The sequence below is a fragment of the Cyprinus carpio genome, chromosome A21, assembly GCF_018340385.1.
Source record: "Cyprinus carpio isolate SPL01 chromosome A21, ASM1834038v1, whole genome shotgun sequence".
Classification (NCBI taxonomy): Eukaryota; Metazoa; Chordata; class Actinopteri; order Cypriniformes; family Cyprinidae; genus Cyprinus; species Cyprinus carpio.
This window is the reverse complement of record NC_056592.1, coordinates 20,485,392-20,512,656: the sequence shown is the minus strand read 5'-3', so window position 1 is coordinate 20,512,656 and position 27,265 is coordinate 20,485,392. Positions and strand designations below refer to the sequence as shown.

At 36.8% G+C, this 27,265-nt stretch overlaps 3 protein-coding genes across 7 annotated transcripts in view; all 3 read left to right on the top strand.

Moving 5' to 3' along the window:
* Positions 1–2,461: 2,461 nt before the first annotated feature.
* On the top strand, positions 2,462–17,416 carry hspa4a (heat shock protein 4a). Its single transcript, XM_042711242.1, has 19 exons — positions 2,462–2,795; positions 4,374–4,430; positions 4,518–4,659; positions 4,743–4,865; positions 6,686–6,785; positions 7,049–7,182; positions 8,512–8,756; positions 8,916–8,992; positions 9,080–9,231; positions 10,333–10,439; positions 10,519–10,652; positions 11,833–12,014; positions 12,238–12,330; positions 13,115–13,273; positions 14,449–14,574; positions 14,663–14,770; positions 14,857–14,976; positions 15,704–15,865; positions 17,148–17,416. Exons 1-19 carry the CDS (start codon positions 2,689–2,691, stop codon positions 17,343–17,345), a joined length of 2,526 nt encoding a protein of 841 aa, XP_042567176.1. The 5' UTR covers positions 2,462–2,688; the 3' UTR covers positions 17,346–17,416.
* Positions 17,417–18,213: 797 nt separating this feature from the next.
* Positions 18,214–24,725, top strand: LOC109080287. Of its 4 annotated transcripts, none has more exons than XM_042711246.1 (11): positions 18,214–19,015; positions 19,094–19,205; positions 21,814–21,886; positions 22,033–22,081; positions 22,166–22,288; positions 22,435–22,560; positions 22,684–22,735; positions 23,516–23,568; positions 23,655–23,731; positions 23,904–24,179; positions 24,270–24,725. In XM_042711246.1, exons 1-11 carry the CDS (start codon positions 18,937–18,939, stop codon positions 24,282–24,284), a joined length of 1,035 nt encoding a protein of 344 aa, XP_042567180.1. In that variant the 5' UTR covers positions 18,214–18,936; the 3' UTR covers positions 24,285–24,725. The 4 variants fall into 4 exon arrangements, with proteins under 4 accessions (XP_042567180.1, XP_042567179.1, XP_042567178.1 ...); XM_042711245.1 differs by having other exon boundaries at positions 22,030–22,081; XM_042711244.1 differs by having other exon boundaries at positions 21,808–21,886.
* Positions 24,726–24,942: 217 nt separating this feature from the next.
* Positions 24,943–27,265, top strand: part of LOC109052414 (folliculin-interacting protein 1-like) — a 33,760-nt gene continuing 31,437 nt past the window's right edge. For both annotated transcript variants that reach the window (XM_042711240.1, XM_042711238.1), the window contains exon 1: positions 24,943–25,159. In XM_042711240.1, the coding sequence (XP_042567174.1) occupies positions 25,071–25,159 (89 nt within the window). In that variant the 5' untranslated portion in view covers positions 24,943–25,070. The remainder of the gene's footprint in view (positions 25,160–27,265) is intronic.

The following is a 27,265-nucleotide window of genomic DNA, read 5'->3' as shown; positions in this document are numbered from 1 at the left end:
TTGACATGATGTATTCTAGGAGAAAATAAATTTAAAATTTAAATTTTATATAGCTGAGACACCTTAGACATGAGACTGTACAAGGGTACAAATACATCTTATCTTACGTTATTTTAATTTTTTTTTAAATTGTCCTACTTTTTCTTGGCTTGTGCAGGAATACTAAAAATAACATAAAGTCCATGTAATGGCAATTTAAAAAAAAATATCTAAACATTATACATGTTAGAAATGTATTGCTAAAACATTACAAAGACTGTGAACTGTAAAACACGGTTTTTCATCATTGCTGTGATCCGGATTTTTTGGGCGGGGCTAAAACGGGGGATTGATGACGCACTGCGTCCCCCTGAGCTCCTGGCCCGAACTAACAATATTAATAGAGCACATTCGCATCAGTTCGCCGCTCAACCGCGAGTTATACTCTCATACTGTTACTTACTCTGGAGACTCAAACATATATGGTTTTGTACAACCAATTAAGCTGTTAGGAGCATCCATTCACCTCTGTAGCGGTGACAGTTGAGTGTGGCGACGGCAGCTTTCCCGCGAGTGGGCGTGGTTTCAGCGCAGCCAGCGGACACGCCCCCAGCGTTTGAAAGCTGAGACTACTGATCATTTTTTCTAGATTTTGATAGCTTATTTTATATACTTACCGGCTTTTTTATCATTCTAATTTTGCTGGGTGGCTAATAACACATTTTTCTGTGGTATGACAAACTGACATTATAGAGCGAAAACCTCTTCACACATCCTTAGAAATAAGATTGACATTATGGGGCAGCTGTGGCCCTAACGGTGAGAGATTTTGGACTTGTAACCAGAAGGTCGCAGGTTCGAGTCTCGGTGCTGGCAGGAGTTGTAGGTGGGAGGGAGTGAACATGAACAGCGCTCTCTTCCACCCTCAATACCCATGGGCTGAAGTGCCCTTGAGCAAGGCACTGAACAGTTGCTCCCCGGGCGCTGGATCTATAGCTCCCCACTGCTCCGGGTGTGTGTTCACATACTTCTCACTGCTGTGTGTCATTATAGAGCGAAAACCTCTTCACACATCCTTAGAAATAAGATTGTCCTTCTGTCTCACACAGTGGTGGCCGACCTATAGAGCGAAAACCTCTTCACACATCCTTAGAAATAAGATTGTCCTTCTGTCTCACACAGTGGTGGCCGACCTGCAGAGTTCATCTCCAACTCTAATCAAACACACCTGAACAAACTAATCGTGGTTCTAAGGGTTACTAGAAAGCTTCAGGCAGGTGAGTTTTTGTGAGGGTTGGAGCAAGACTTGTGTAACATGTCCTTCTTGGCAGAACTATTTCTTTCTTGTGAAATGCCTTTAAGGCAAGAATGAGATTAACTCTGCTCATGAATAAGAAAGAAGACTTATATTTAATCTACAACAACAATGTGAACTTTTATAAACATCCATTCGGCCATTAACTTTTAAATGCATCATTATGCAAAAAAAATAAAAAAAAAAAAAATATATATATATAATATATATCATTTATCTCCACTATGGATATATATATATATGACTAGAGTTCTTCGCATAAAGACCCACGGCTAGCAGATCAGCGTGCTACTTCATTTATCTCCACTATGGTAGGAAGTTCAATGAAATGTGGAGGATGTGAAAAAAATAAGATAAGATGTTATAAGATGATTGACAGGCCAGTTTACAGAGACTGGGTCCGTGTAACTGCGACAGAACAAAACTTCTACTACAAACTCAGCAGTTTGTACTTTTCCTTCACCAAGTGTGAAGGAGTGTACTTTAAGGGCGTAGTAGCTATAATTGGTCACACTGGGTCGCAGCATGCTTTATTCAGCAGCCAGCAACCCAACAAAATAAAAGCTTACTGATTTTTAGGGTTATATGATTTTAAAATTAAGTTAATATTAGCATTGTGCTATAAAAATAACTTTATTTATATTTTATACTCAGTTTATTTTAAAATATAATAGTGTTATAACACTGATTAGTTTCTTTATTTTATTAAAACACAAAATGAATAAATGCAATAATACTATTATCATTATTAATAATGAGTCACACTATGTGCTGTGTGAGTACAAGAAAATAGAAACACTTATTATATGCACACGAGTGTTATTGCGGTACCACTGAGATACTATTTTAGTTTTTGTAAATAGTTTAAATTAGATATTTATATTTTCTGTTTTAGTGAAAGTTGAGTGATTTTAATGTGTTTTGTCCTTTCCTTTAGCTTATTTTAAATTATTAAATATTTTAAACTTATATTTGGAGATTATAACTATTGTAATTTTATTTTAGTGAATGTTTATTTAAAGTCATGATGAAAGTGTTTGGTTTTGGTTTTAGTTGACGATAATAACCCTGACGTGCACTCAATCCGTCGCTCCTGATTGGCTGGATTTGCCGTGGTTACGTCACTCGCGGAAAGCTCCAGAGCCATCTAGAACTCCCGAACTCTCGCGATAAATCGGTTGGCGTGAACTCAGCAGCTTTACCCACTTCATGTAGCAGTCAGCCGGTCTGCAGTCAACTTAAGACATACGAGAACGATGAAATCGCGCTAAACACGACTTTTAGGAATAACAAGCTTAACTTAACTAACGTTACGTTCTATATTTTTAAAAGGACACTTCCCGTTAGTATCCAGTATTTTATCCGTCCTGTAGTACTGTAGGTTTCCAGTGAAGATGTCAGTGGTGGGATTCGATGTGGGCTTCCAGAGCTGTTATGTTGCTGTGGCCAGAGCCGGTGGAATAGAGACCGTAGCGAACGAATACAGCGACCGATGTACACCGTAAGTCAAACTTCTTCCATTCTGCCTTCTACTGCGTCTTTTTAAAGTCTCGATGTGTTGTAAAACTGACCTGTCACAATCCATTCACGCAGTGACCAACATTAAGAAGCGTGGATCGTGAAATAAACATGTTTTCTGTCGTTATGTCGCTCGATTTGATCTGAATAGTGTCTAACTGGTTAACACATGCTCCCCGTGCTATAATATCGGATTAATATCGCCTGTAAGCACGGCAGCAGGTTTTCATTGTGATGAGAGAGCCGTTATTAGCCTCGTGCTACAGCGTGGCGCGTGCTGCTACTGCTGCTGTGACGTCACACCGCCGGCAGCAGGAACATTCTAGCACATTTTAATAAGGCCGCTCTGAAACCGACTCACAGAGCTATTCAGTATGCATTTCTTATTAAGTATATCGTTTTAGCATTAACACGACTTCTGTTTAACATATTAACTGATGCTTAATAATAGTTTGTGATGCACCGAGGAAATGTCTAGAGGTGATAGGAATTATTATAAATCTAAAACGCACACATACACAAATCTCAGGCATTTCTTTAACTTGAATTTTATCATCACTGATAGTTACGAAATTACTTTTGGGATTGGGGTGTCTTTACTTCAGAGAGAAAATCTTATAAATGGTGATGTTGTGTATTAAAGCATGCTTTAAGTTGTAACTATGTTAAAATGTGTTTAAAATGTAACAGTGATATAGCGGTCTAATGAAAGATTACTAGTTAAAGGAATAGCTCAACCAAGAAATACACTGAAGATGTGCTCACCCTCAGGCCATCCGAGATGTGGATGAGTTTGTTTCTTCATTAGTTTTGGAGTAATGTAGCATTGCATCAGTGTCTCAGCAATGGATGCTCTGCAGTGAATGGGTGCCGTCAGAATGAGAGTCCAAACAGCTGATAAAAACATCACAATAATCAACATAAATCCAGTCTATAAATTAATGTCTTGAGAAGCACATTCATTTATATGTTTTTAACTTTGAATCGTTGTTTCCAGCTAAAATACAAGTCCATATTCCGTAAAATTGCTTCCTCGAGTGAAAAAATCTTTGGTTTGAACCAGGAGAGAAATCTGCACAGTTCAAGCACTGTTTACAAGCCAAAATAGCTCTAAACAAATATGTGGATGGATTTGATTTTGGATGTATATATTTTTTGCCTTCCCACTGGAGGAAGTGTTATTATGGATTATGTAGTTTTGGTATTTTGGCCAGAAGAAACGGTTTGAAGTTAAAAGGCCTTGATGAATTAGTTTCTTACAAACATGCAGCTTGGACTTGGAGTGGTGTGGGTTACTTGTTTTTATCAGCTGTTTGGACTCTCATTCTGACGGCACCCATTCACTGCAGAGCATCCATTGATGAGACACTGATGCAATGCTACATTTCTCCAAATCAGATGAAGAAACAAACTCCTCTACATCTCGGGTGGCCTTTTATTTTTTTTTAGCAATTTTTCATTTATTTAGTAAGCTATTCTTTTAAGGAGAACAAAGTTTAAGTTTCAAGAGCAATGATTTATTAAGATCATTATAAATTGATGTGTGATGTGTTTTTTTCAGGTCATTCGTGTCATTCGGTCCTCGTAATCGATCGATAGGGGCAGCCGCCAAAAGCCAGGTAGAGGTTTATTTATTTTAAATAAGTAAGAAAACACATTGCATGGATTTGGGAGAAGTTGTAATGGTAATTTCTGTTCTCGTAACGGTGGTCACAAACTGCCAGAACACCGTGCAGGGTTTTAAGCGATTCCATGGCAGGGCGTTCAGTGACCCGTATGTTCAGGCGGCAAAGTCCAGCCTGGTCTTCGATCTCGCTCAGATGCCGACTGGAACCACTGGTATTAAGGTAAGACTGATTAAACGGCAGAGATCATGCCAGACAGTCACGTGTGTGTTGTTACAGCTGCTTTCTGCTGTCCGTCTCCGCAGGTCATGTATATGGAGGAGGAGAAGGTGTTCAGCATTGAGCAGGTCACTGCCATGCTGCTGTCCAAACTGAAGGAGACCGCTGAAGCTGCGCTCAAGAAACCCGTGGCAGACTGCGTCATCTCTGTACGCCTCTAATCACAATAAAAACAAAACTAAATAGAACTGTGGTCATCTTCTGTAAGAGCTGTGATGTATATGAGGCAGTCAGTAACATCATACAGATGGCACTTTGGAAAGGGCAGATTTAATTTCTGAATACTAAAACCAAACACACAATGTGTGTGTGTGTTAAATACACTTTTGTTAACCTAACCACAATGAAAGCATGCAAAAGGGGTCAAACTCCAGTACTAATAACTCTCTGTGAAACTCTTATCTCAACTGCTTAATTGTTTTATTGTCAGAAATATAAACTTTATTATTGCCCATACATTAAAAGTGTTATATTATATATATGTATATATATATCTTATATATCTATATGTATATATATATATATGTAGGTATGTATATTATGTATATATGTATATATGTATTCACACAAGGCGATATATATTATGTTGCAAATCTCAAAGCATGATTGCTTGTATCACCACAAATTTAAAACATATATATTATGTTGCAAATCTCAAAGCATGATTGCTTGTATCACCACAAAGTGTAAACTATATTACCAGGTAAGCTTAATTTGCTAAATGCGACTGTAAGGCGTGATGATATTAAGATATTGTGTGTGTATGTGTATGTGTGTGTGTGTATATACAGTACAGGTCAAAATCTTGGAAACATTACTATTTTTAATGTTTTTGAAAGAAGTCTCTTCTGCTCATCAAGCCTGCATTTATTTGATCAAAAATACAGAAAAAACAGTAATATTGTGAAATATTATTACAACTTAAAATAATAGTTTTCTATTGGATATACTTTACAAAAAAAAAATTTATTCCTGTGATGCAAAGCTAAATTTTTCAGCATCATTACTCCAGCCTTCAGTGTCACATGTAACATCCAGTCTATCACATGATCATTTAGAAATAATTCTAATATTCATTTATTATGGTGTTAGAAACGTTCTGCTGTCTAATATATTTGATGAAATAAAGGTTAAAAAAGCAAATTTATTCAAAATAAAAAAATTATAATAATATATATTCTAATAATATTTTTCTTTACTATCACTTTTTATCAATTTAACACATCCTTGCTGAATAAAAGTATTGATTTTTATTTTAAAAAAAAGAAAAAAAAATTACTACCCCAAAATTATGACCAGTAGTGTATATTGTTATTACAAAATATTTATATTTTAAAAACATACCTTCTTTTTTTTTTTTTTTTTTATTTAGCTTTTTATTCATCAAAGTATCCTAAAAAAGTATCACGTAACTAAAAAATAAAGCAGCAGAACTGTTTCCAACTTTGATAATGAATCATCATATTAGAATGATTTCTAAAGGATCATGTGATATTGATCCTAAAAATTCAGCTTTGCATCACAGAAATAAATGATAATTTAAAGTATAATAAATTTAAAAACAAGCTTAATTTGCTAAATGCGACTGTAAGGCGTGATGATATTAAGATATCTCTTAATAAATTTTACTTACAAAAAAAATCAATTTATTCAAATCACATCAGAATATATTTCTAATGAATTTATGCAAAGCTGCTCTGAATATATTTGACTTATGAGAAACATCACTGTCTTCACTTCACATCAGCGTTTTTTGCCTCTGATTTGCCTTTGATTTGAGTTAAGCATTTCTCACTTTTTCAGATTCTCTTGATGTTTGTTCTGCTCCATTTTGAGTCCCAGTAATATCAATAATGTTATTTTCACAATATTGTATTATGCATGTTTTTATTTCCCAGGTGTTGTATTTACAATATAATGAATGCGAGTGGTCATTCTTTCTTTTTGGGTTTCTCGTGCTCTTGCACAGGTTCCCAGCTTCTTTACTGACGCAGAGAGAAGATCAGTCATGGATGCTGCACAGATCGCAGGCCTTAACTGTCTCAGACTCATGAATGACACTACAGCAGGTACAACACTGTCATTATGTCATGCCATACTTGTGTCATATTCTCCTCTTCGTGTCATGCCAGACCTATATTAGTTCTGTGAAACACAAAGGAAAAAGCTATGTTGAATATTTGAGCTGCTCCTTTTCCAACAAAACAGAAATGTATAGAACTGCATCAGGCCTCCAAAGCGTTAAAAATACAAACAAATAAGTGTTTCCATATGATTTGACTCTAACTCTACTTTTAGATTTAAGAGTTTAATTTGTTAACTGTAATTGTAGTTGCGCTGGCGTATGGGATCTACAAACAGGACCTGCCTGCTCCGGAGGAGAAGCCCAGGACTGTGGTGTTCGTGGATGTTGGTCACGCTGCTTACCAGGTCTCTGTGTGTGCCTTTAACAAGGGCAAGCTGAAGGTGAGGCTTTCTCTCCACATGCTTTATATGGTGGTAGTTCTTAACCGTCACATCTTAATACTAAATCTAAAACTATTCAAACATAAAATAAAATTCTTAGATTAAAAAACAATTCAAAAAAAAAATAAAATTATTATAATAAAAGTTATTATCATAATTAACATAATTAATTATAATTATAATTATTATTATTAGTATTATTATTATTTTTATGTTTAAGTTGAAGCACTAAAGTTATTAACTGGAATAAAAAAAATAAATAAATAAAGCTAAATAGAAACTGAAATAAATTAAACATAACTAGTAATATTTAAAATAAACAAGCTAACAAAATTACTAAAAAATAATTATTAACATTACAACAGTAAATATAAAAGCTTAAAATATTAACAAACTGTAATAGTATATACGATAATAAAACAACATGAATTTAGATTGAAATGCTCAATCAGACATTATTATTATTGTTTATTATTGTTAGATATGGGTCAAGCTTATAGATTAGCCATCTTAAATCTGACAAGTTGATTAGTGAGATCAGCTTTAATTTAATTTTCTATGTGCTTTTATAAATTTAGAGAAAAAGGTTTCAGAGAATAGCTGTGACACGTAATTACTGTGAGAAGAGTTTGAGCTGTGAGGATGATGACAGCGTTTCACATGCATCTCACGTTTACTCCGGCGCCTTTGTTTCTGCTAATGCTTACAGATCTGGGCTTTATCACAGTACAGCAGATAACCTATTCAATGAAACATGATTCTGTTAATACATTCAAGCATCTGTATTTCACACGTTTAAATATTGGACTACACGTTTGACTTGCTAAACACCATTTTAATTGGAAATATATATATATTTTTATTATTTAGACATACATCTTAATTAAGTTGTCTAGCATCATGAAATTCCCTTTAAATATTAAATACTAAATATTATTGAGACAAAATATAGTTTAAGGAAAAAAATGGTCACTTCTTGTGTTCAGTCTGTTTTGACCGCCGAGGATCACAAGTGAACTAAATAAGGTTTTGATTTTGTAACAAATTCAACATAAACAATAAATAAATGACATAAGTAATATTGGACTCCAGATTGTTTGTCAGTGTACACATGCATGTCTTTTGCCTAGTGCCATGAGTTTTGCTTCGATGTCGGTTATGTAGCAGCTTTGAAACGCTTTCTGTTCTATTTTTGAGCATGCATATGCTATATGAATGACTTGTAAGAAACCGTTTTTAATGCACCGTTAAAATGCATAGTTTTTTAAAATTAGTCTAATTGGTAGCAACAGTGTGTCCCTCAATGCTTCTGTTGTCTGATTAACGTAGGTCCTGGGTTCTGCGTTTGACCATGAGCTGGGCGGTAAAGACTTCGATGAGGTGCTGGTCAAGCACTTCTGTGAGGAGTTTGCGCAGAAGTACAAGCTGGACGTGCGATCGAAGCCCCGCGCTCTGGTGCGGCTCTACCAGGAGTGCGAGAAACTGAAGAAACTCATGAGTGCCAACTCCTCGGACCTGCCGCTCAACATCGAATGCTTCATGAATGACATCGACGTCTCGGGCAAACTCAACAGGTCAGTGACCGCATGCCAACAGCTAAACCGGGCGCGCTCTGTCAGCGGTGTAAATTTGCACTGAGCCGTGACGGGGAAATGTTTGTGCATTATGATGTCAGCGGGTTAATTTGTTAAAATACCACGTCTAATAATATCTTGATGACTCTTTTGTCCCAGAGGCAAGTTTGAGGAGCTCTGTGCAGATCTGCTGGACAAGGTGGAGGCTCCGCTGCGCAGCATCATGGAACAGACCAGTGAGTACAAGTGCTTCTGCTTCTAGCAGCGTGTCTTTCACATCAAACAGTGATGCAGCTGTGGTGTTTTCTCCCTCCTATAACCAGGGCTGAAGAAAGAGGACATCTATGCAGTGGAGATCATAGGCGGCGCCTCCAGGATTCCAGCCATCAAAGAGAGAATCAGCAAGTTTTTCGGAAAGGAGCTGAGTACGACGTTGAATGCGGACGAGGCTGTGGCCAGAGGATGTGCACTGCAGGTTAGTTCTTGGACATGGACTTTTTGATGGCTGATATCTTAGAGCACAGAGTGGCACATAGCTGATATAAACTCGATATACATCACACTGTTTAATTGAAAGATAGTAAACGCACATGCATAACCGTTGCTGCAATTTAAATTATATCATTTAAAAATAAATAAATATGGAAAAATTCAGTTGGTTTAAAAATAAAAAAAAAAATCTGTAAAATAATTAAGGGATAATCCACCGCTATAATTTACTAATTTACTAATTCATGGCATGGAGGCAATGAACCACCGACACGAAGCACTGCATTAAAATCGTTTAAAGCATCGCTAATCATGCATTATCCATCTTTAACATTTGTCAGCACTGAACATTTGCAGCACAAATTTTTGACGAAGTATAAATGATGCTATTTTCATCAGTAATGGCTCGTTATTCTGCAGCTTTAAATCAAACACAGAGATGTAATAGTGCATCACATTTATTTAAATTATCTATTAAGATAGAGATGACTGTTGTGTGTGAAATACCTGCATCTGTGCGTCTCTCTTTACAAACAGTGAAGCTGTTTAGTTACTTCAAAAACAGCGATTAACCTCCGTTTTGCTGAGAAATATACTTTAGTATCAAAGCTTTTTTTATTAATAAGTCACAGAGCAGCATCAGTTAATTCTGCTCCCAGAGCTGAAGCATGCTGTTGGGTCATGATGTGACTGCACGTTATTTTACAAAGAGCTTACGACCAACTAACAACAAATGTGCAACCAAAAGAAGTACAGTTACAAACTAGCCAGTAGTTGCTAAGCCTTTAAGTGTGAAATTTACCTTCCAATTTAAGTAAGAACTGGCTGTGCAACCCTCCCAGGCTACTAGCAAAATGCAAGTATCTAAGCTGTTTAATATCATTTTAAATGTATAATTATCAGATTAAATTATTATATAACCTACTTAAGTGTGTGATTTTTTTTTTTTTTTTTTTTTTTTTTTTTTTTTTTTTGTAACCACAGAATCGTGAAAAAAAACTTCCTGTGATAGTTTGTACCACCAGTGCTTTTAATAACTGCCTACAGTGTTTCCTAGTGTTGCAAACGAATGTTTATTGTTCCTCAGTGTGCAATCCTGTCACCCGCCTTCAAAGTGCGTGAGTTTTCCATCACAGAAGTGGTTCCCTACCCCATCTCTCTGAAGTGGACCTCAGCGGCTGATGAAGGCATCAGGTGCGTTCTTTGTTCTGTGTGTGTCGTGATTAACTCTTCGGTCACTGTTTTAATAGTCACATCATGTCTTGCACTGCAGTGATTGTGAAGTTTTCCCGAAGAACCACGCCGCCCCCTTCTCTAAAGTGTTAACTTTCTACCGGAGGGAGCCTTTCTCTTTAGAGGCCTACTACAACAATATGAAAGAGTTGCCATATCCGGATCCTACCATAGGTATGTTGGGAATGCTCTCTGCACAGTACCGCTTCATTAAGTACATTACACTAGTCCACACAAAACAAACATAAAAATCATATTCAGAAGCCGATCCTTTTACTCTAATAAAGTGTGAATATAACAAACAAACAGGTTGCATTTTATTTTACAGTATGTGTATTTGTAATTTTTTTTTTTTATTTGCACTGTGACCGTGGACCACAAAACCAGTCTTAAGGGTCATTTTTTGAAATTGAGATTTGTACATCATCTGAAAGCTGAATAAATAATCTTTCCATTGATGTATGGTTTGTTATGATCGGATATTTGTCTGAGATTTGGCTGTCTGAGATACAACTATTATTTGAAATCTGGAATCTGAGGGTGCAAAAAAATCTAAATACTGAGAAAAATCACATTCAAAGTTGTTCAAATGAAGCTCTTAGCAATGCATATTACTAATCAAAAATAAGTTCTGATATATTTATGGTAGGAAATGTACAAAATAAAAAACATGATCTTTACTTAATATCCTAATCATTTTTGGCAAAAAATGAGAAAATCGAATAATTTTGATCCATACAATGTATTTTTGGCTATTGCTACAAATATACCCCTGAGACTTAAGACTGCTTTTGTGCTCCAGGGACACATTTTTTTTTTAGCGTTTAATGATTTTCCATTAAAGACTTTGTAATGTAGCACAGAGTGTAAGTGCATTGATTCATCAACCACAGTCGCACACAGTATAGTTGAGCTTCATGTTTGGATTTAATACAGTTATCACAGAGAAGGTTTGCTCACAGGTTTAGTCGCAGCAAACGGCACAAGCAGCCCTGTGAAGGAATCATAATGGAGATCACTAAACTCCAACATACGTGTTTGTCAATGTTTGCAGATCATCGGCACATTTTTTTTGCAGTTCAGAGAGAGTGTGTGCACTCAAGATGATTGTCCTTAAAAAGTCCATCGAAGAGATTGGCTGCTTTATTGGGAGATTAATCTCTTGATATCTGGCAACCCCAAGAAAGAACGCTTGTTATCAATGCAAGATAATGGAAATGTCAAATGAAAACAATGTTTACAGGATTCATTCAGCGAGTCAGCTTCACAGACGATAATGCTTAATCAAGAGAACCAGAAATCATGATTATGATTAATCGTGCAACACTATTGACTCCTTTTTGCCTGCCCACAGGCCAGTTTACCATCCAGAAGGTGGTGCCTCAGCCATCCGGCGAGAGCTCCAAGGTGAAGGTGAAGGTGCGTGTGAATGTGCACGGGGTCTTCAGTGTGTCCAGCGCCTCCCTGGTGGAGGTTGTGAAGTCTGCTGAGGGAGAGGAACCCATGGAGATGGACAATCCAGCCAAAGAGGACGAGGTAAAGTCATCACTGCTGACGGCATTTCTAATGGTTTTCTATCTTGTCGCGGTTGCCATTATTATTAATTTATTTTTCATTCTGTGGTGGAAATAGTCTTCCATATGTTTACACTTGTGAGATGCAAAAACAAAAGTGTATAAAATCATTCAAAATGAGTCCTAAAGCTCGAGTGTGTTTGGCCAATGACTCTGTGAACATTCATTGTATTTGCTCCTTAAAGAACAAGATGCAAGTGGATCAGGAAGTACAGAAGGCTCAAGGAGATGATCAGAAAGAACATGCTGATAAGAAATCAGACACTGAAGAAATGGAGGTGTGTGAATACACTTGCACACCAACACCAGTTATACAGCATTTCAATGAATACAGAGCATGCATTTCCAATTGCAGCCTGCCTGTTGTGCATGTAAAAACAGCCATGGTTCACTTCCACTGACAGACTGATGCTTTTATTATTTGTATTATCTAAACGTAAAAGAAACAGAGGAAAAAAAAGACATGAATGTTATATCAGGCATATGTTTGAAAAAACCCAAATTTTGCATTGGCAACCCAACATGGTACCAAAGTAAACTGCATGGGTCCGATTTCATACAAAATGATTCACTTGTCACTAGTAGGAAAAGATTAGCAATTTTGGTTTATAACTACATATCGTGTAATTTGATGGTTTCAGACTCTCAGCAGCCAGTTATTCACTGCAAGAAACACATTGTAGTGCTTTTCATGCTTTGTAGTCTGGACAGTCTTTGAACATCGCATACTTTCAATGGTGTTTTTCACAATACACATTGTTTCAAAGCAGCTTTACAGAAAATGTAAGTGGCAGCGGTGAACTGGAGATCTGTGGCAAGAGAAATAACTGTAAGGTGTTGAACCAAGTCTGTTTAATGGTAAACATTTGGACACAATTTAGGATCAGTAACAAAGATAAGAGAGCCGGAATTTTTTTTTAATGTCTGTTGGACACAATGGTAATGAAACCAAAATAATTTTTTTTTTTTTTTTTTTACTTTGAAACCCACAACCCACCACTGCTCTACAATACTTAATGTTCCCAATGAAATTAAATTAACTGTGACTATGATGACTTTTAGACTTCAACAGAAGACAACAAACAGGAGGAGAAGAAGAATGAACAGCCTCCACAAGCCAAGAAAGCCAAAGTGAAAACGAAGATCGTGGATCTGCCCATCGAGAACAGCCTGAACTGGCAGCTGGACGGTGAAGCGCTCAATCTGTTCACGGAGAATGAGGTACGGCACAAAGCACTCGAACCACACCACAGCGATCAGTTTCTCCGATTAGCGTTCTGTAGGAGAAGCTAGAGCTGCACGATTCTGGATCAGACAGAGGTTGTGATTCTCCCACCATCCTGAACTGAAGTAAAATAACCTGTAATTTACCAGAGGCTGCAGTCTATTCAAAATGTTTAACTAATTTGAATGAATTAGGAAAAATTGGTTTGAATGAATGATTCAGTGACTTACTTATAAATACTTGTTTCATTACTGGATGAATCAGTGTTCAGTCTTTAGAAAGAATGATTCAAATCATTTTTTATGACAGTCATTTGTCGCCACCTGGTGTCAGTCAACACAAACGTTATATGAAAAGCTAAATAATTTAAAAAGTTGATTTGGATTGCTACAGCAGACGTCAGTGTTTATATCCAAACTATAAACCTTTATCCCAGTACTCCTGTGATTAATATGAATGACTGTGTGCTTGAAAAGCTGTTTTGGCAATGCAAACACAGATTTAAATGTTTCAGCATGACTTTGTCAAAAGTTTAATAGACATCGGCAAATCGTTGTCATTTCGAAAAAAAGATGAAGTGGGTTTTTGATTTGAGATCGCAAACGTTTGACGATTAATCGTGCAGCTTTGGGAGAAACACTTAATTATTTGTCCCCTTTTGCATGTGCATGAAACACCACTCGCACAAAAGTCACTTTTAAAACCATGCAACTGTCTTTTCCTCTTTTTTTCTTCTTCATATTGCTTGATAAAACTTAGTGAAATATAAAAATGACTTAATCAGTGCTGGGTAGATTACTTACAAATAGTATTTTGTTACTGACCACAGATTACATGATGAAAACTGTAGTTAATAAATTAATCAAGGTTACTCATTTTAGGTTATTATTATAGATTACTTTATCTAATTTACCATGAAATGTAACAAATTGAAATAAAAAAGCACAGAGAAAGAAAATATAAAAAAATTTATTTTTTTTTATGTAATCATCATCATAAAATGCATTAAACATTACATTACACTCGGGTTTTCGGCTTAATGTAAGAACTTCAGTGGGTTTGTTAATCCTAATTTAATCATAATTTAAACACTTGAAAACTGATAAATGACTGTCTGCCAATCCAGGCCTCTTCTAGGATGGTTTCTGACCTTGTGTTTTCTTGCGTGTAGGGGAAGATGATCATGCAGGATAAGCTGGAGAAAGAAAGAAACGATGCAAAGAACTACGTGGAGGAATATGTTTATGAAATGAGAGACAAACTGCACGGAGTGCTGGAGAGCTTTGTCAGCGAGGCTGTGAGTGTCTACATGCATTTGCCTTAATTCATCAAGAGACCTGTGTTTCTAAGTGATGGTTTATATTGAGCAACGTCTTTCACTTCAGGATCGAGATTCTTTCTCCCTGAAACTGGAGGACACTGAAAACTGGTTGTATGAAGAAGGAGAGGACCAGCAGAAGCAAGTGTACATCGATAAACTGGTGGAGTTGAAGGTAGGTGTGGATGTGTGACTGATTTGTTGACATTTGAAACCGTAGCCCTTTAAAACGAATGAACAAACAAAACCGTTTGCTTCTAGAAACTGGGAGAGCCGATTCAGAACCGATACACGGAGGCAGAGGAGCGGCCAAAGGCTTTCGATGAGCTCGGAAGGCAAATCCAGCAGTACAGGAAAGTCTTCGAGGCTTATAAGGCCAAGGTAATCACTCGTTAAGTCAAGGCACATTTATTTATAAAGCGTTTTATACAATACAGACTTTTTCAGAGCAGCTTCACATTAGCAAACAGTAAAATTAGTAAACTTAAAAAAAAAAAAAAAAAAGTAAAATATCCAGCTTGTGTTTTGTTCTCATATGTCAATGCAGTTGAATCGATAAAATTACTGAATATTAAAGGTAGGGTAGTTGATTTCGGAGAGGCTAGCAATAGCAAGCTAGCTTTGAAAGCATAAGATCTCACCTTCCCTGCAAATCACTCTCCAAAGCCACGCCTCCAAAACACAGGCAGCAACAAGATGAGAGACAGCGTTGGTGGAGGATTGAATGCAAAGCTGTCAGATTATCTCATGTCCCAAAAACTGTGCAAAAGTGCAAAATATTACAATAATAACGACTTCTGTTCTCGCTCGCTCTGCAGTAGAGTAATGGAAAGCACTGATGATGACATGAACAGGGTGCATGCAGGTTTGCATATGTTGACAGGCAGGTTGGACAGCCAATCGTACTTGGCACAGACAATATAAATACATCTAGAACACTTAGATTAGAGATTACTATCAGATTTTCAACCAGCATAACAAAAAATGTTTTTGAACCAAATCAGCCACCCTGCCTTTAAGTGTCTTTTAAACCCCATTCGTTTCTTTCATGGGGCAACACTGTTGAAAACGTGTGGATGAATCACATTTTTGTCATCTCTAAACTCAGGATGAGCTGTATGATCATTTGGATGAGCTGGAGATGATGAAGGTGGAAAAGCAGGTGAATGAAACCATGACCTGGATGAACAACAAAATGAATCTGCAGAGCAAACAGAGTCTCAGCCAGGACCCCGTGGTTAAAGCCCAAGAGATTCAGGCCAAAACAAAGGTACAGACCTCGTTTAGTATTTTGGTTATCCATATGGCTCAAAATCAGCTAAGGGGTAATAAAATGTCACAAGTCATGTAAAAATGTATCATGTCTTATTGTAAAACAATCTGTAAAGAGATAGTGAGAAGATACTGATTTTTCTTGATGACGTAGTCAAGTCTTCTGGCAGTGTGGTTTTTCCAGGAAATGCATGCATGTACTCGCTGGACCACTTCTAGGAAATACTACCGTGTATTATGCACTTTTTTTTTGACAAACATTGATGTCATTATATTCAAATCTGTGGTTTTGAAAACATATGGATCATAATGTAGTAATTATTTATTTCTTAGCCAGCTGCAGGTATTTAGTGAAGTGATTGATGCTTGTGTCAGGTCAAGTCAAGTCACTTTTATTGTCACATCACCACAGCACATGTACCTTGGTGAGTGAAATTCTTGGGAGCATGCTCCAGAAATTGCAGAAACAGTTAACATATAACCATACAGACTTCAACAGGTGAAAATATGCAATATGCACATACATATAGTCAGTGAAGTTTAATCTCAATGTTTTTAATCTTGTGAGTTTAATCTCGATGTTTTTAGTTCTAACATTCCAACCGGCAACCAGCCTAAAGCTGCGGTCACGCTGGACTCTGAGCGTGCAACGTTTCTTCAGACGTGATGATATGATGCCACGCTCTGCAGCTTCCTTTTAAACACTTAAACTGCACTGCTGCAGTTTTACATTTCTCTTCTTTTAATTCAGCTACGAGGTCATGCTATGACGAATCAACCTGATACGAGTTCACAGATCACAGTTCACCAAACTTGAAATTTGGAACGCTGCGGAATGCGAAACTATACCGCTCTTTCCTGCTCTCCCGCATTTGCATGCGTATGATGGACGTGATGATGTGTGTAAGGGATGAGAATATGCATATTATAAAACATGTTGGAGACGTTCAGAATGCTTTTTGTGTAGTTCGTTATACATATTTTACAGAATTCATGACTTCACTGACAATGTTTGGCTTGTCAAAAATGTTACGTTCTGTAACATTTACTTTTGCAAGCTTTTGTAAATCAAGTTAATTTTTACCAGGTAATGAGTGGTTTTGTCTTTATTGTCTCTTAAAACAAACATCTTTTATTTAAACCCATGAAAATGCAGATCCTGCAAATAAGTGAAATCACTTGTTAAACCTGTTGTTTCATTATTACCCCTCAGCAGGTTTAGACCCATGTATGTGCTCTTGAGAACTGAGTCTTCTAACTAGATCTTCATCATTACACAGGAGCTGTATTCTGCTTGCAATCACATCGTCACCAAACCCAAGCCCAAAGTGGAGCCTCCAAAGGAGGAGATGGCAGCCGAACAGAACGGCCCTGTGAACGGACAGGAGGGTCCAGAGGCCCAAACGGCCAACCCAGAGAAGGGCCAAGCCGCCCCAGAAACCACAGAGGCCAAGCTTCCCGAAATGGACATCGACTAAACTCGCTCGGCCCTCTTCTGTGTCCGCACCAGCCTCTCTCACGCCTCTAATATGCCTCAGAGTTCAGATATTAAAAAAAATAAAATAAAAGAACATTCAATTTGGTGACGCAGGCTGCCCAGTTCAGTTCTCTTGCTGTCGGTGGCTTGTTTCTTTCTTTGTTTTGGATACACAGAGATCCAATCTCCCTTTTTTTGTTTCTTCAAACAGGAAAAACCATGTTATAGATATAGGACGAGAACCTGGTCTTTGTCGCTTTTTTTAATGTCCACAGTTCCAGTCTCCTGAGAAGAATGCGGACAGTATTATAAAGCGCGGTGGACTGGTTTAGTGCAGACTTTTTTCTGTTCTGTTCTATGTGGAGAGTTTATTGGCACTGAAGATTTGTTACACAGACTTAACTTCTCAAGTGAAGTTTCTAACGAGCAGATTTTGGTGAAGAAGCACTGAAACGGAGGAACCTGAACTTTCCCCGAGGTGGAGGCATGAGCTGCGCTGTATGTCCGAGGAGCGTCGAGTCACTGTTAAGCAGTGTTTGGTTGTAAGAGGTGCGTCTCGTTCCGTGTGGACGGCCCGTGTGTGGTCGCTTTGGGTTTAGCTCTGTTTGTTTTCCTTTTCTACTCCTCAGCCTGTGTGAATGCTGGAGACTGATGTGGTGTCCAGTCACAAATGATCAGAATAAACCATTCATTTTGGTATACAGACAAAAGAAGTTATTGGAATGTATTTATTGGATGTACTGTACATACTGGTTTACTGTTAGTGTAATTACAGTGTCAGTTTAGTGAGGTGAAATAAAATCATTGCAATTTTGACCATCACATGCGTCACGCAAACAAATATCAGATGAAATGTAATCAGGTATATAAATGATAAAATTGAAATAATTTCACTTGGTGAGGCTGTTCACATGATATTATTAATGTGCTTCATCTGAGACCGTGATGCTTTAAGAAGCAGAAGTCAGTGTGAAATCTCATCTCCAGGGCATTGTTTAGTATAAAAAGATATTTTAAATAACCGGAACATTAACTTCCTCAGAGATATTTCAAGTAAATATTTTATTTTAAGGGGTTTGAGTGACAAAAAAGTGTTTGGGAATCCATGCATTACATGAACAAACAAGGTCTCTGGATATGACGACATCATTGTGTTTCACAGCTACGTCACCAGTGTTTAGTAACTTACGCACAATTATTTGTTTCAATTACTGCTTTGCAAATTTATTCACATGATATCTGTAAGCGTTTCAGTTTATATTATATAATTATTTAATAACAGATGGGCTAATAAAGAAAGAAAGAAGGTTTCCCAGCTCTATTATCATTTTATGACAGCTAAGCGATTTGTTACCTCAAGGCTTAACATGTATTATATCCACTGAAATATAATATATAACATATATAGATCAATATTAGGACTGATACATTATACCATTAAAGGGACTCTGATTATACTCACGTTGCCTGGTTACGTTCATCGAGCGCTCAGCTGTTAATTTGTGGACCACGCCCACTTTAACGACCGCAGCTAATTAAAGTCTGGATGAAGATCGGGTTTGTGAGATTAGTAGTAACGTTATAGTTTCTCAATGATGATCGTTAAGAAAGCGTCACGTGGGAAGAACACCGGGCGCAACGTGACGCCAGTGAGAGCTGCGGCGTGCTACAGTATGACTCGCTTCACAGCTAACTCTGCGCTGATTATTACCGACTCGTTATAATGTAACTGTCGTTTTAAACTCTTAGATTTTCAAAGGCTTGGGGCGAAACACAGTCGAGGCGTTCAACGAGGTCGCCAGCTTTCTGAGTTTAAAGCCTATGGATGCGACAAAGACAGAAAAGATCTCCACCAAATACGGTAAAGTTACACCTGAGTCATGAATATTAATGAGAAGACACCTGTGTGCCTTTCAAACAGGAGCTATAGGATTGATGCTGCGTCACAGTTTCTTATTCTGCGCCCTAAATGTATATGTTAATGAAGAAAACGTGGATGGGTCATTCTACAGAAACGTCCATTTTTCTGTCCCTAGCCTTTACAGAAATATTACAATTGAAAAACACATTAGGGTTACATCTTGTTTACAAATAACTAAACATTCTCAAATCTTATTTAGTATTTTTACATCTTAACAAATAACTAAACATTCTCAAATGTTATTTGAACAATTAGACCTTCTTGAACCATCAATGTGGCAATATTTGTTTTTAATTAATTATAAAGAATTCCAAGAACCACAAAACTCGTCCCCACAGCCATGTACAGAGGGAAAGTGCTTTATTTTGCAGTCAAAAACAGTTTTTTCTACCATTTAAAATACAATAATGTATTCATAGTTATCAAATATGTTATATAAATGTCATAATAAAACAAAATGCTGAATAAATATTCTAACATATATAATGAAAACAGTGGTCCTCTGAGGTTGTGTCACTGGTGCCATTTGACAAAAAAAACATTACTGTTTGAAATAAAAATCACACTGATGACATCACTTCCTCCTTCCTATTTTCTAAAGATCTATGAAAAAAGCCCATGTTAAGTCCACTGTTTCTTTTCAGTTATCAGAAATGTTCTCATTTAGCTCACAATTTCATATGAAGCTTTTAGTTGACGTCACTGGTATGATCTATTTATTGTTAGGGAATTGTAAAAATAACTATAATACAAATGGATTAAACTACTCAATTTAGTGAGTATATTATGATTGACAACATATGGTTTGATATCCGACAGCAGGCATTTTGTAAAATGCATTTTTCATGAAAATTGTCACTGGTGTTACTGTCACTGGTGTTACCTTCCTTATGGTTAACACCAGTGAAGACCAGTATATCAGCTCTTATGTGTGTCACTGGTGTTACTGTGCTGTGTTACTGTACTGTTTTTTTCTTACACATTAAGTAAATAAAACATAGTCTCCTTATTTCTTGCATTTTCATTATTTTTCTGTAACTCTCTCTGACTACATGTGCTGAAAAAAAGAGAGAAAGAATCTTTCATAATATATTTTAATATTGATAAAGAAGGTAACACCAGTGACAAAAAAAGGTTCATGTGGTCTTGAAATAATTGCACAAAAAAGCTAAAGAGAAAAATAATTAAGCTGTCATTTATATGTATTCATAAAGTCAAGAGGTAATCTAATAATGTGGTCTAAGTTTAAATGTTAGAAAAAGAAATACGTTTTAAGACATTTTGCCAAACCAAAAGTGGACGTGTCTGTAGAATGAACCAGATACATTTGAGTTTGTAGCAGAAAAGTGGAGAAACCTTGGGACAAGCTGCGCTAACTAATGAGGTAACATCCTAATACTGTATACACACCTCACGGTTTATTAAACTATATTTGCGCTTCTCAAACTGTTTTGATCTGTCAGTCGTGAGTCTTTCATGCAGTGAGCTCTGCTCCTGTTTTTGCATAATGCTCTGATTTGTTATTGTCTTTATAAAAGTCTACAGCGTTGTTGCCAGTGTTGGGATGGTTACTTTGGAAATGTGATATTACCTTATTTAAAATATGATAAGTAGTGTAACTATTCCAATCACTTTAATAAAGTAGTGTAACTGATCATATTTGATTACTTTTTTTTTTAGTTCTTTTCTAATTAATGTTTTAATTTAAATGTTGTATTTTCAATTTCTTAAACCAGGCAGGGTTCAAATTACTGTAGTACTCAGCAATTTACTGTCAGACTTTCAAAATCCAGCATCACTTGAATTAAAAAAAAAAACTTCAAGATGTCTGTTCAGTACTACCTTTAACACAGTTTAGTAGTTGCGGTGCTTCTAATTAAGTGATAAAAAGCAGTTGCAAGTGTTGTGCAAACGTTTATTTTACTACCAAATTAAATGTAATATTTAATTATGTTTAATATTTAACTTACAATGGGAATGTTTCGGCAACATCTCGTGAGATCTTGGCAAAAAGTCTCAAATTATTTCCAGGACATGATGCATGATGGGATACACTTGGCCTTGAACCACATACTCCCTTGAGTACATACTTATTTTGAATAATTACTTTAGCAATTGCTTAAAAAAAATCTATTCATTATATGAAACCTCATATGCCAATGTTTTAAATCCTACCACTTCACTGCCATTCACAAATCCTCTCCTGTGGCCTCATGGGATAGTACAACGTCCATCACATGCACACTTCAGAATCTCACTGAAAGAAAAAGGTCATCTGGGAATGTTTTGCATACTGTAAATTTATACTTTTTTTTACATGCTGTTTTTTACCTACTATATAATAGGAAAATATGTGATTTTAAGTGCAGCCTAATTTAAATCTCTCTCACACGCACACACACACGTGGAACGTTATCATGCAACACAGTATGAACTACTTAATATTCATGAGCTAAACCTTCTCTTGCATGGTGGAAGATCATGTTTGGTGAATGTACCATACTAAAGCGATAAATGTGTTTCCTTATTCTGCGAATTTAAGTTCCAGAGCTATAAAGGCAGGTGGAAGATGTCTGAATGGCCAGTCGTTGATTTCCGGATGCTGGAGATGTCATGCTGAGGTACGAGAGCTCTGATATCACTGCCGAGCTCTAACAAGGAGTTTGTGTGAATGAGTCTTAAATCTGCACGCTGTACGAGTCAGACTGGGTCTGCAGACAGCCGTATGTTGTCTAGTAGTGTAACAGCTCTCATCTGCTCTCAGCAGGGCACGTCGACTGCCAGTGCCTCCAAGGACTTCAGCCAGGACTCCAGAAGTTGGTTTTGAAGCTCTGTTCAATGCTTTGATTAGTTATGTGTCCTCACAGACCTATGCACACCTGTTCTCTGTTCCTGAGCAGGTATAACGATGCCCTCTGGTGTCTCCAGCTTCTTGTTGGATTGTTTGGACGTTGATTCTCCAACTTCAAACACGGACACGACGCTTTCATCCATCGAGGAGTTTCGCAGAGCTGACAATTATGGTATATTTAGTTTTAGAATCTGATTAAAAGAAGATTAGTTCACCCAAAAATGTACGTCAGTGTCTCTAGACATATTTGACTTTCTAGTGCTGTCAGTGAACATTGCTGTAGAATCTGCTGTTTGGGTGTCTCTCATGACCACTCAGATGAGGGGACGGCGTCGCTCGGTGAAGATGTGATGGTGAACACCGTGAAGAACTCAACTCTTCTGGATCACAGCCATGCGCAGGATCTAGCGCTGCAGCAGCCTCCAAACCTCTCCTCCATTCTTGGTACGTCATGGCTGTTTATCATTTATAGCTGCTGTTAATGCAGTGAAGGCTGATGCATTTCACACAAATGTTTTAGTGTCGTGTTGTCAATACGAAAGGCTGTGTGACATTTATTTTATGCAGAACTATCATTAAACCCTGCTGAAGAGAAATCGTTTTCTTTGTCTCCTATTTGGTAAGGCCTTTATACATGCATATATACAAAGACTATTCAAATTTTATGTATACTGTTAGGTGTGTGTGTGTGTGTGTGTGTATAGAGACAGAGAGAGAGAGTACTTATCAAAAGTTTGGAAACATGATTTTTAAATGTTTTTAATGAAGTCTCTTCTGCTCATCAAGACTGCATTTATTTGGTTAAAAATACAGTAAAAACTGTAATATTACGAAATAATATTGTCATTTGAAATACTTTTTTTTTCTATCTGAATATATTGTAAAATCTAATTTATTTCTGTGATGCGCAGCTGAATTTTCAGCATCATTAGTCCAGTCTTCAGTGAATATGCTGATATTCTGCTCAATTATTATTGATGCTCAGTTATTAAAAATGGTTTTATTATTATTATTTTTTAAATATTTCCTAGAAACCTTTTTTCTGTTCTGGATTCTTTGATAAATAGAAAGTTGAAAAGAACAGCGTTTTTTGAAAAGTATCTTTTGTAACATTATAAATGTTGTTTTTCATATTTGCTGAATAAAATCATTAATTTCTATTAAACACACATACATCAAAGGGATAAATTACATTTCAAAATATATTACAATAGAAATGTTTTTTTTTTTAATTGCAGTTGTAATTTATTTTGAGCTTGAGTACAAGAGAATTTATTAAAAACATTTAAAAAGCTTAATGTTTCCACACCTTTGACAAGCAGCACTGTATAATATGTGCTGATATAATGCTCAGTTTAAGGTCAACACAAAGAATTTACTGAAATGATATATTTCTCAGCCTCTCTCCTGTACGTGTGCCCTCTGAAACCTTGGCATCAGATATTGCATCAGGTACTTGAGTTTCACTCCACTCCAAGTTTTAAATACAGTAATTTGTTTTTTAAAATTAATTAAAGCTCTGTTTCCGCTGTTTGCAGGTTGTGTGTTAAATTTGGCTAATGAGAGAACTCCTGTGAATACTAGGGTTGTAGTTCTTTCCCCTGTTGCGAAAAAGGTGATTAATACTGTATTACGTCTTTCATATTATGCCTACGTATGGTCACATTCATGTCTGCATGACTAATTGCTTCCCTCTTGCATTCTACTAGAAATGAGTAATGCTCCTGATGATATCACAGAGTCTGTGTCTGTACATACAGGATAATGAGAAAACCCTTCCGTTTTAGTGTTTTGCAGAAAAGGAAAAACCAATAAAATGCAGAAAAGTGACGTTCAGCGATATTGTGAGCATCCGAAATGTATCAAGCCATAGTAAACGTGGTAAAACAGACCAGCAGGACTCTGGAGCAAAGCCGGTTCAAGCGAGCGGAAGCGTGTCGGTGGAATCCAGAGACATTTCCTCATGGCCCGTCACATTTTTTGACTTTGCAAATGAGGGTGAGAGAGAGGCCTTTTTCCAGAGACTGAAACAAACGCGCTCATTTAAGTTTCCTGCCAAACCGGTAATTTTCTTTTCTCGTTTCCCAGTATTGACACTTTTGAAATCTAAATGGATTTCATGTTCCTTTTTTATGCATTTGTGTTCTTTGTAGATAACCTCTGTCTGAGAGGACTTCAGTCCAAACAAGCTGATCTATAATATATCCTTTTCTCACAAGCTAAGAAGCCCAGATTACAGGATCATCACATCTGACCAGCAGAGGGCGGGCAACACGTGCTTAGTGTACATTACTACAAATATCTGTATGTGAATTTAATGGCCATACAGTGTTTTTAGACCTCAAGATGGATGAATACGAACACATTGGAGTGAGACTGTTCAAACAATCACAAGAGCTGAATAATATACACCTCTTGGAATAAACCTACAATGAATTTAACTGATGGAGGCATCAAAATGAGAAAGCAGCAGTGCCTTGCAGTGATCGTGGAATAGATGTTTACATGCCAAATACAGGTTTTAAATGGAAAGAGAGCTTTACAAATTAAATTATTTAAATTAGATGTTTAAGGAAAAGATTAATAAACACTAAAAGATGAATAAAGAACATTCTTGTTGTGCAGTTGATCTCTCTTTTAATGTTTTTGCGTATCGCCGAGCATAAAAAGAAGGAAATGCCCGTGAAATACAGATTAAACGCGTCGCCCCCAAAACATCAACACAGCCATTCTAACCACGTGGTATATCAACCAAAATATCAGCCAATCAGGAGAACGGAGGAGAGCGCAGCGAATACTCGACCAATCAGAGGGCAGTGGCGTTGCCAAGCAGCTCGTGTGACTAACGGCAGTCATATGACTGGCCCACAAATGGAGTCCGTCTGCAGGAGTCGAGTGTGGCTCAAGAATTAAACACAGAAAAGGATTTTCTCCTTCGAAATTGTGGGTCCATTATGGCCCCCACGTTATTTCATAAACTCTTCAACAAAAGAAACGCGTTCTCACCGCCCGCGAAATGCAACAAAGATGACGCGGTGTTCAGGTACGTGTCGCGCTTTAACGTTACATCTCCAGCTTCCGGAGAGCAATAACACAACAGACTCACCTGAGTCAATATGAAATAGATAGGTGAGGTTCTGTGGATATATATGTGTATATATAAGTAGCTTGGAGTCATGTGTGTGTTTATGGTTACGTAAGGTTATCTCCATGTTCTCTTCATGTTTATCTGAATGTTTAGCCTCATGCTAACGTTAGTTGGCTTCAGTCGACACTGCCTGACGACGCTTTGTTTGTTTGTGTCACCTGATCTGACGAGCCTAGAGTCCCCTGCTCCGTTAGCGATTTATTTATATCTTTCTTTCTCTAAATGTACTCGTAATTGTATGTTGGCGGTGATGAAAGCCGTTGATGAGCCGCTGTGGTGCGCGCGCGTGCACGTGACCTCGTGCTGTCAGTGGATGCAGATGCACATAATAAACCATCATCATCATCATCACATTCCTGCTATCAGACTGTGTGTGGAATCAGACTAAAGCACTGAAATCTGCATTTGGCGTGGGATTCATTTCTGTTGCACAGTGACGATCTTATTTTTAATCTTTAAATTATCCTTCAGTAGTCGAGGAAAGACGATAAATCAGCAGTTCGTAACCCTTTTTGAGGCTCTCCGAGGCTACTGGTTATTTCTGATGCTTCTACTTATAATGACAAAGCTGCTTATTTTCAGACTTTTTATGCTTGAAAAATAAAAATCAAAATGAAAAAACACACAGAAAAAATAAAAAACCACAATAACAACAACAAAGTGTTCTGCAAAAAAAAAAATATACCAACCAATAAACATAAATTATTTTTGTAGTTTGTTTTTATTTAATTTTTTTAACGATTTTACTCGCAAGTAGCCATTTCTGCATGAAAAATATATAGGATATAATATTCAGTTTGTTTATTTTTTAAATGTAATATTTTACTCACAAGTAGCCATTTCTACTTGATAAAATATTATAGAATATGATGTTCAGTTTGTTTATTTAAATGCAGTATTTTACTCACAATTAAAATCTGAAATATTATAGAATATGATTTATCATAAAAAATAACGACTTTTTGTATTAATTTCCATTATCCTCCCATCTAGAATTCACACCTTTATAATTCCCACATACAGTATGTCAAGGTTGTCCAAGATAAAAATTAATTAAATTAAATAGATTGAATTCCATTTATTGAATTTATTTAATAAGAAATATTATTTCAGCATGCCTCTTGATTTTTAGCTTCTTTTGCTTCTTTTAAACCTTGTTTTGTCTTTCTTTCGATAATTTTAAGTCATCTTGTGGCCTCTAGTGGGTCATGGGCCCCTGTTTGAGAACCACAGTGGTATTTAATTTTTTATATTACGAGGCAGGGAACATATCAGCATCATAAGACTAGCTCACTAATGTAGAACAGAACAATTTAAAGTGGAAGAAGCTAGAGATTACGGTTTTTAAAGTTTTAAACATGGATATTATTCTTACAAAAATGCAGTGATTCGCTTCAGGATGCTTTTATTAACCCCTGGAGTTGTGTGGAGCACTTTTTATGATGGATCGGCGCAGTTTATTGGACTATTGAATATTGACACCCATTCACTGCCATTATAAAGCTTGGAAGAGCCAGGACATTTTTAAATATAACTCCGATTGTATTCGTCTGAAAGAAGAAATTATATACACCTAGGATGGCTCGAGGGTGAGTAAATTTTCATTTTTGGGTGAACGATCCCTTTAAAGTTATGTTAGGACAAGTGACCGTTCACACAGCAGTGTTGTCATTGAATGCTGTAAGATCAGGACAGCAGCTGAACGTACAGTGTGTGCAGTGACCTTCTGACCTCTCTCCTGGATTATATCTGTATAGCTACATGGGTGAAGAACCTAAGGGCTGCTCACGTTTCTGGTTCTTTGGCAGGACAGATCGTTCTTGATTGAGCCTGAAATCTTTTGTGTGATCTGCCAGTGCTTACCTTCAGCCAGACCCAGAGACCTCGTGCCATCTCTACATGCATCAGACATGCTTTGGGAAGCAAATATAGCGTTTCCCATGCAACTGCAGTAAATAATCAGCAAAGTAATATTTATTTATTTATTTAAATCTCATTTCA

Bases quoted from the DNA above. Each gene is read 5' to 3' on its own strand.
- LOC109080287 (XM_042711243.1), top strand. From the start codon at position 18,937: ATGATGATCGTTAAGAAAGCGTCACGTGGGAAGAACACCGGGCGCAAC. The intron at 22,736-23,515 runs GTAAGGCCTTTA...TATATTTCTCAG, and splicing joins TTTTCTTTGTCTCCTATTTG to CCTCTCTCCTGTACGTGTGC. The intron at 23,569-23,654 runs GTACTTGAGTTT...CGCTGTTTGCAG, and splicing joins GGCATCAGATATTGCATCAG to GTTGTGTGTTAAATTTGGCT.
- hspa4a (XM_042711242.1), top strand. From the start codon at position 2,689: ATGTCAGTGGTGGGATTCGATGTGGGCTTCCAGAGCTGTTATGTTGCT. The intron at 8,757-8,915 runs GTCAGTGACCGC...CTTTTGTCCCAG, and splicing joins GTCTCGGGCAAACTCAACAG to AGGCAAGTTTGAGGAGCTCT. The intron at 9,232-10,332 runs GTTAGTTCTTGG...ATTGTTCCTCAG, and splicing joins CCAGAGGATGTGCACTGCAG to TGTGCAATCCTGTCACCCGC.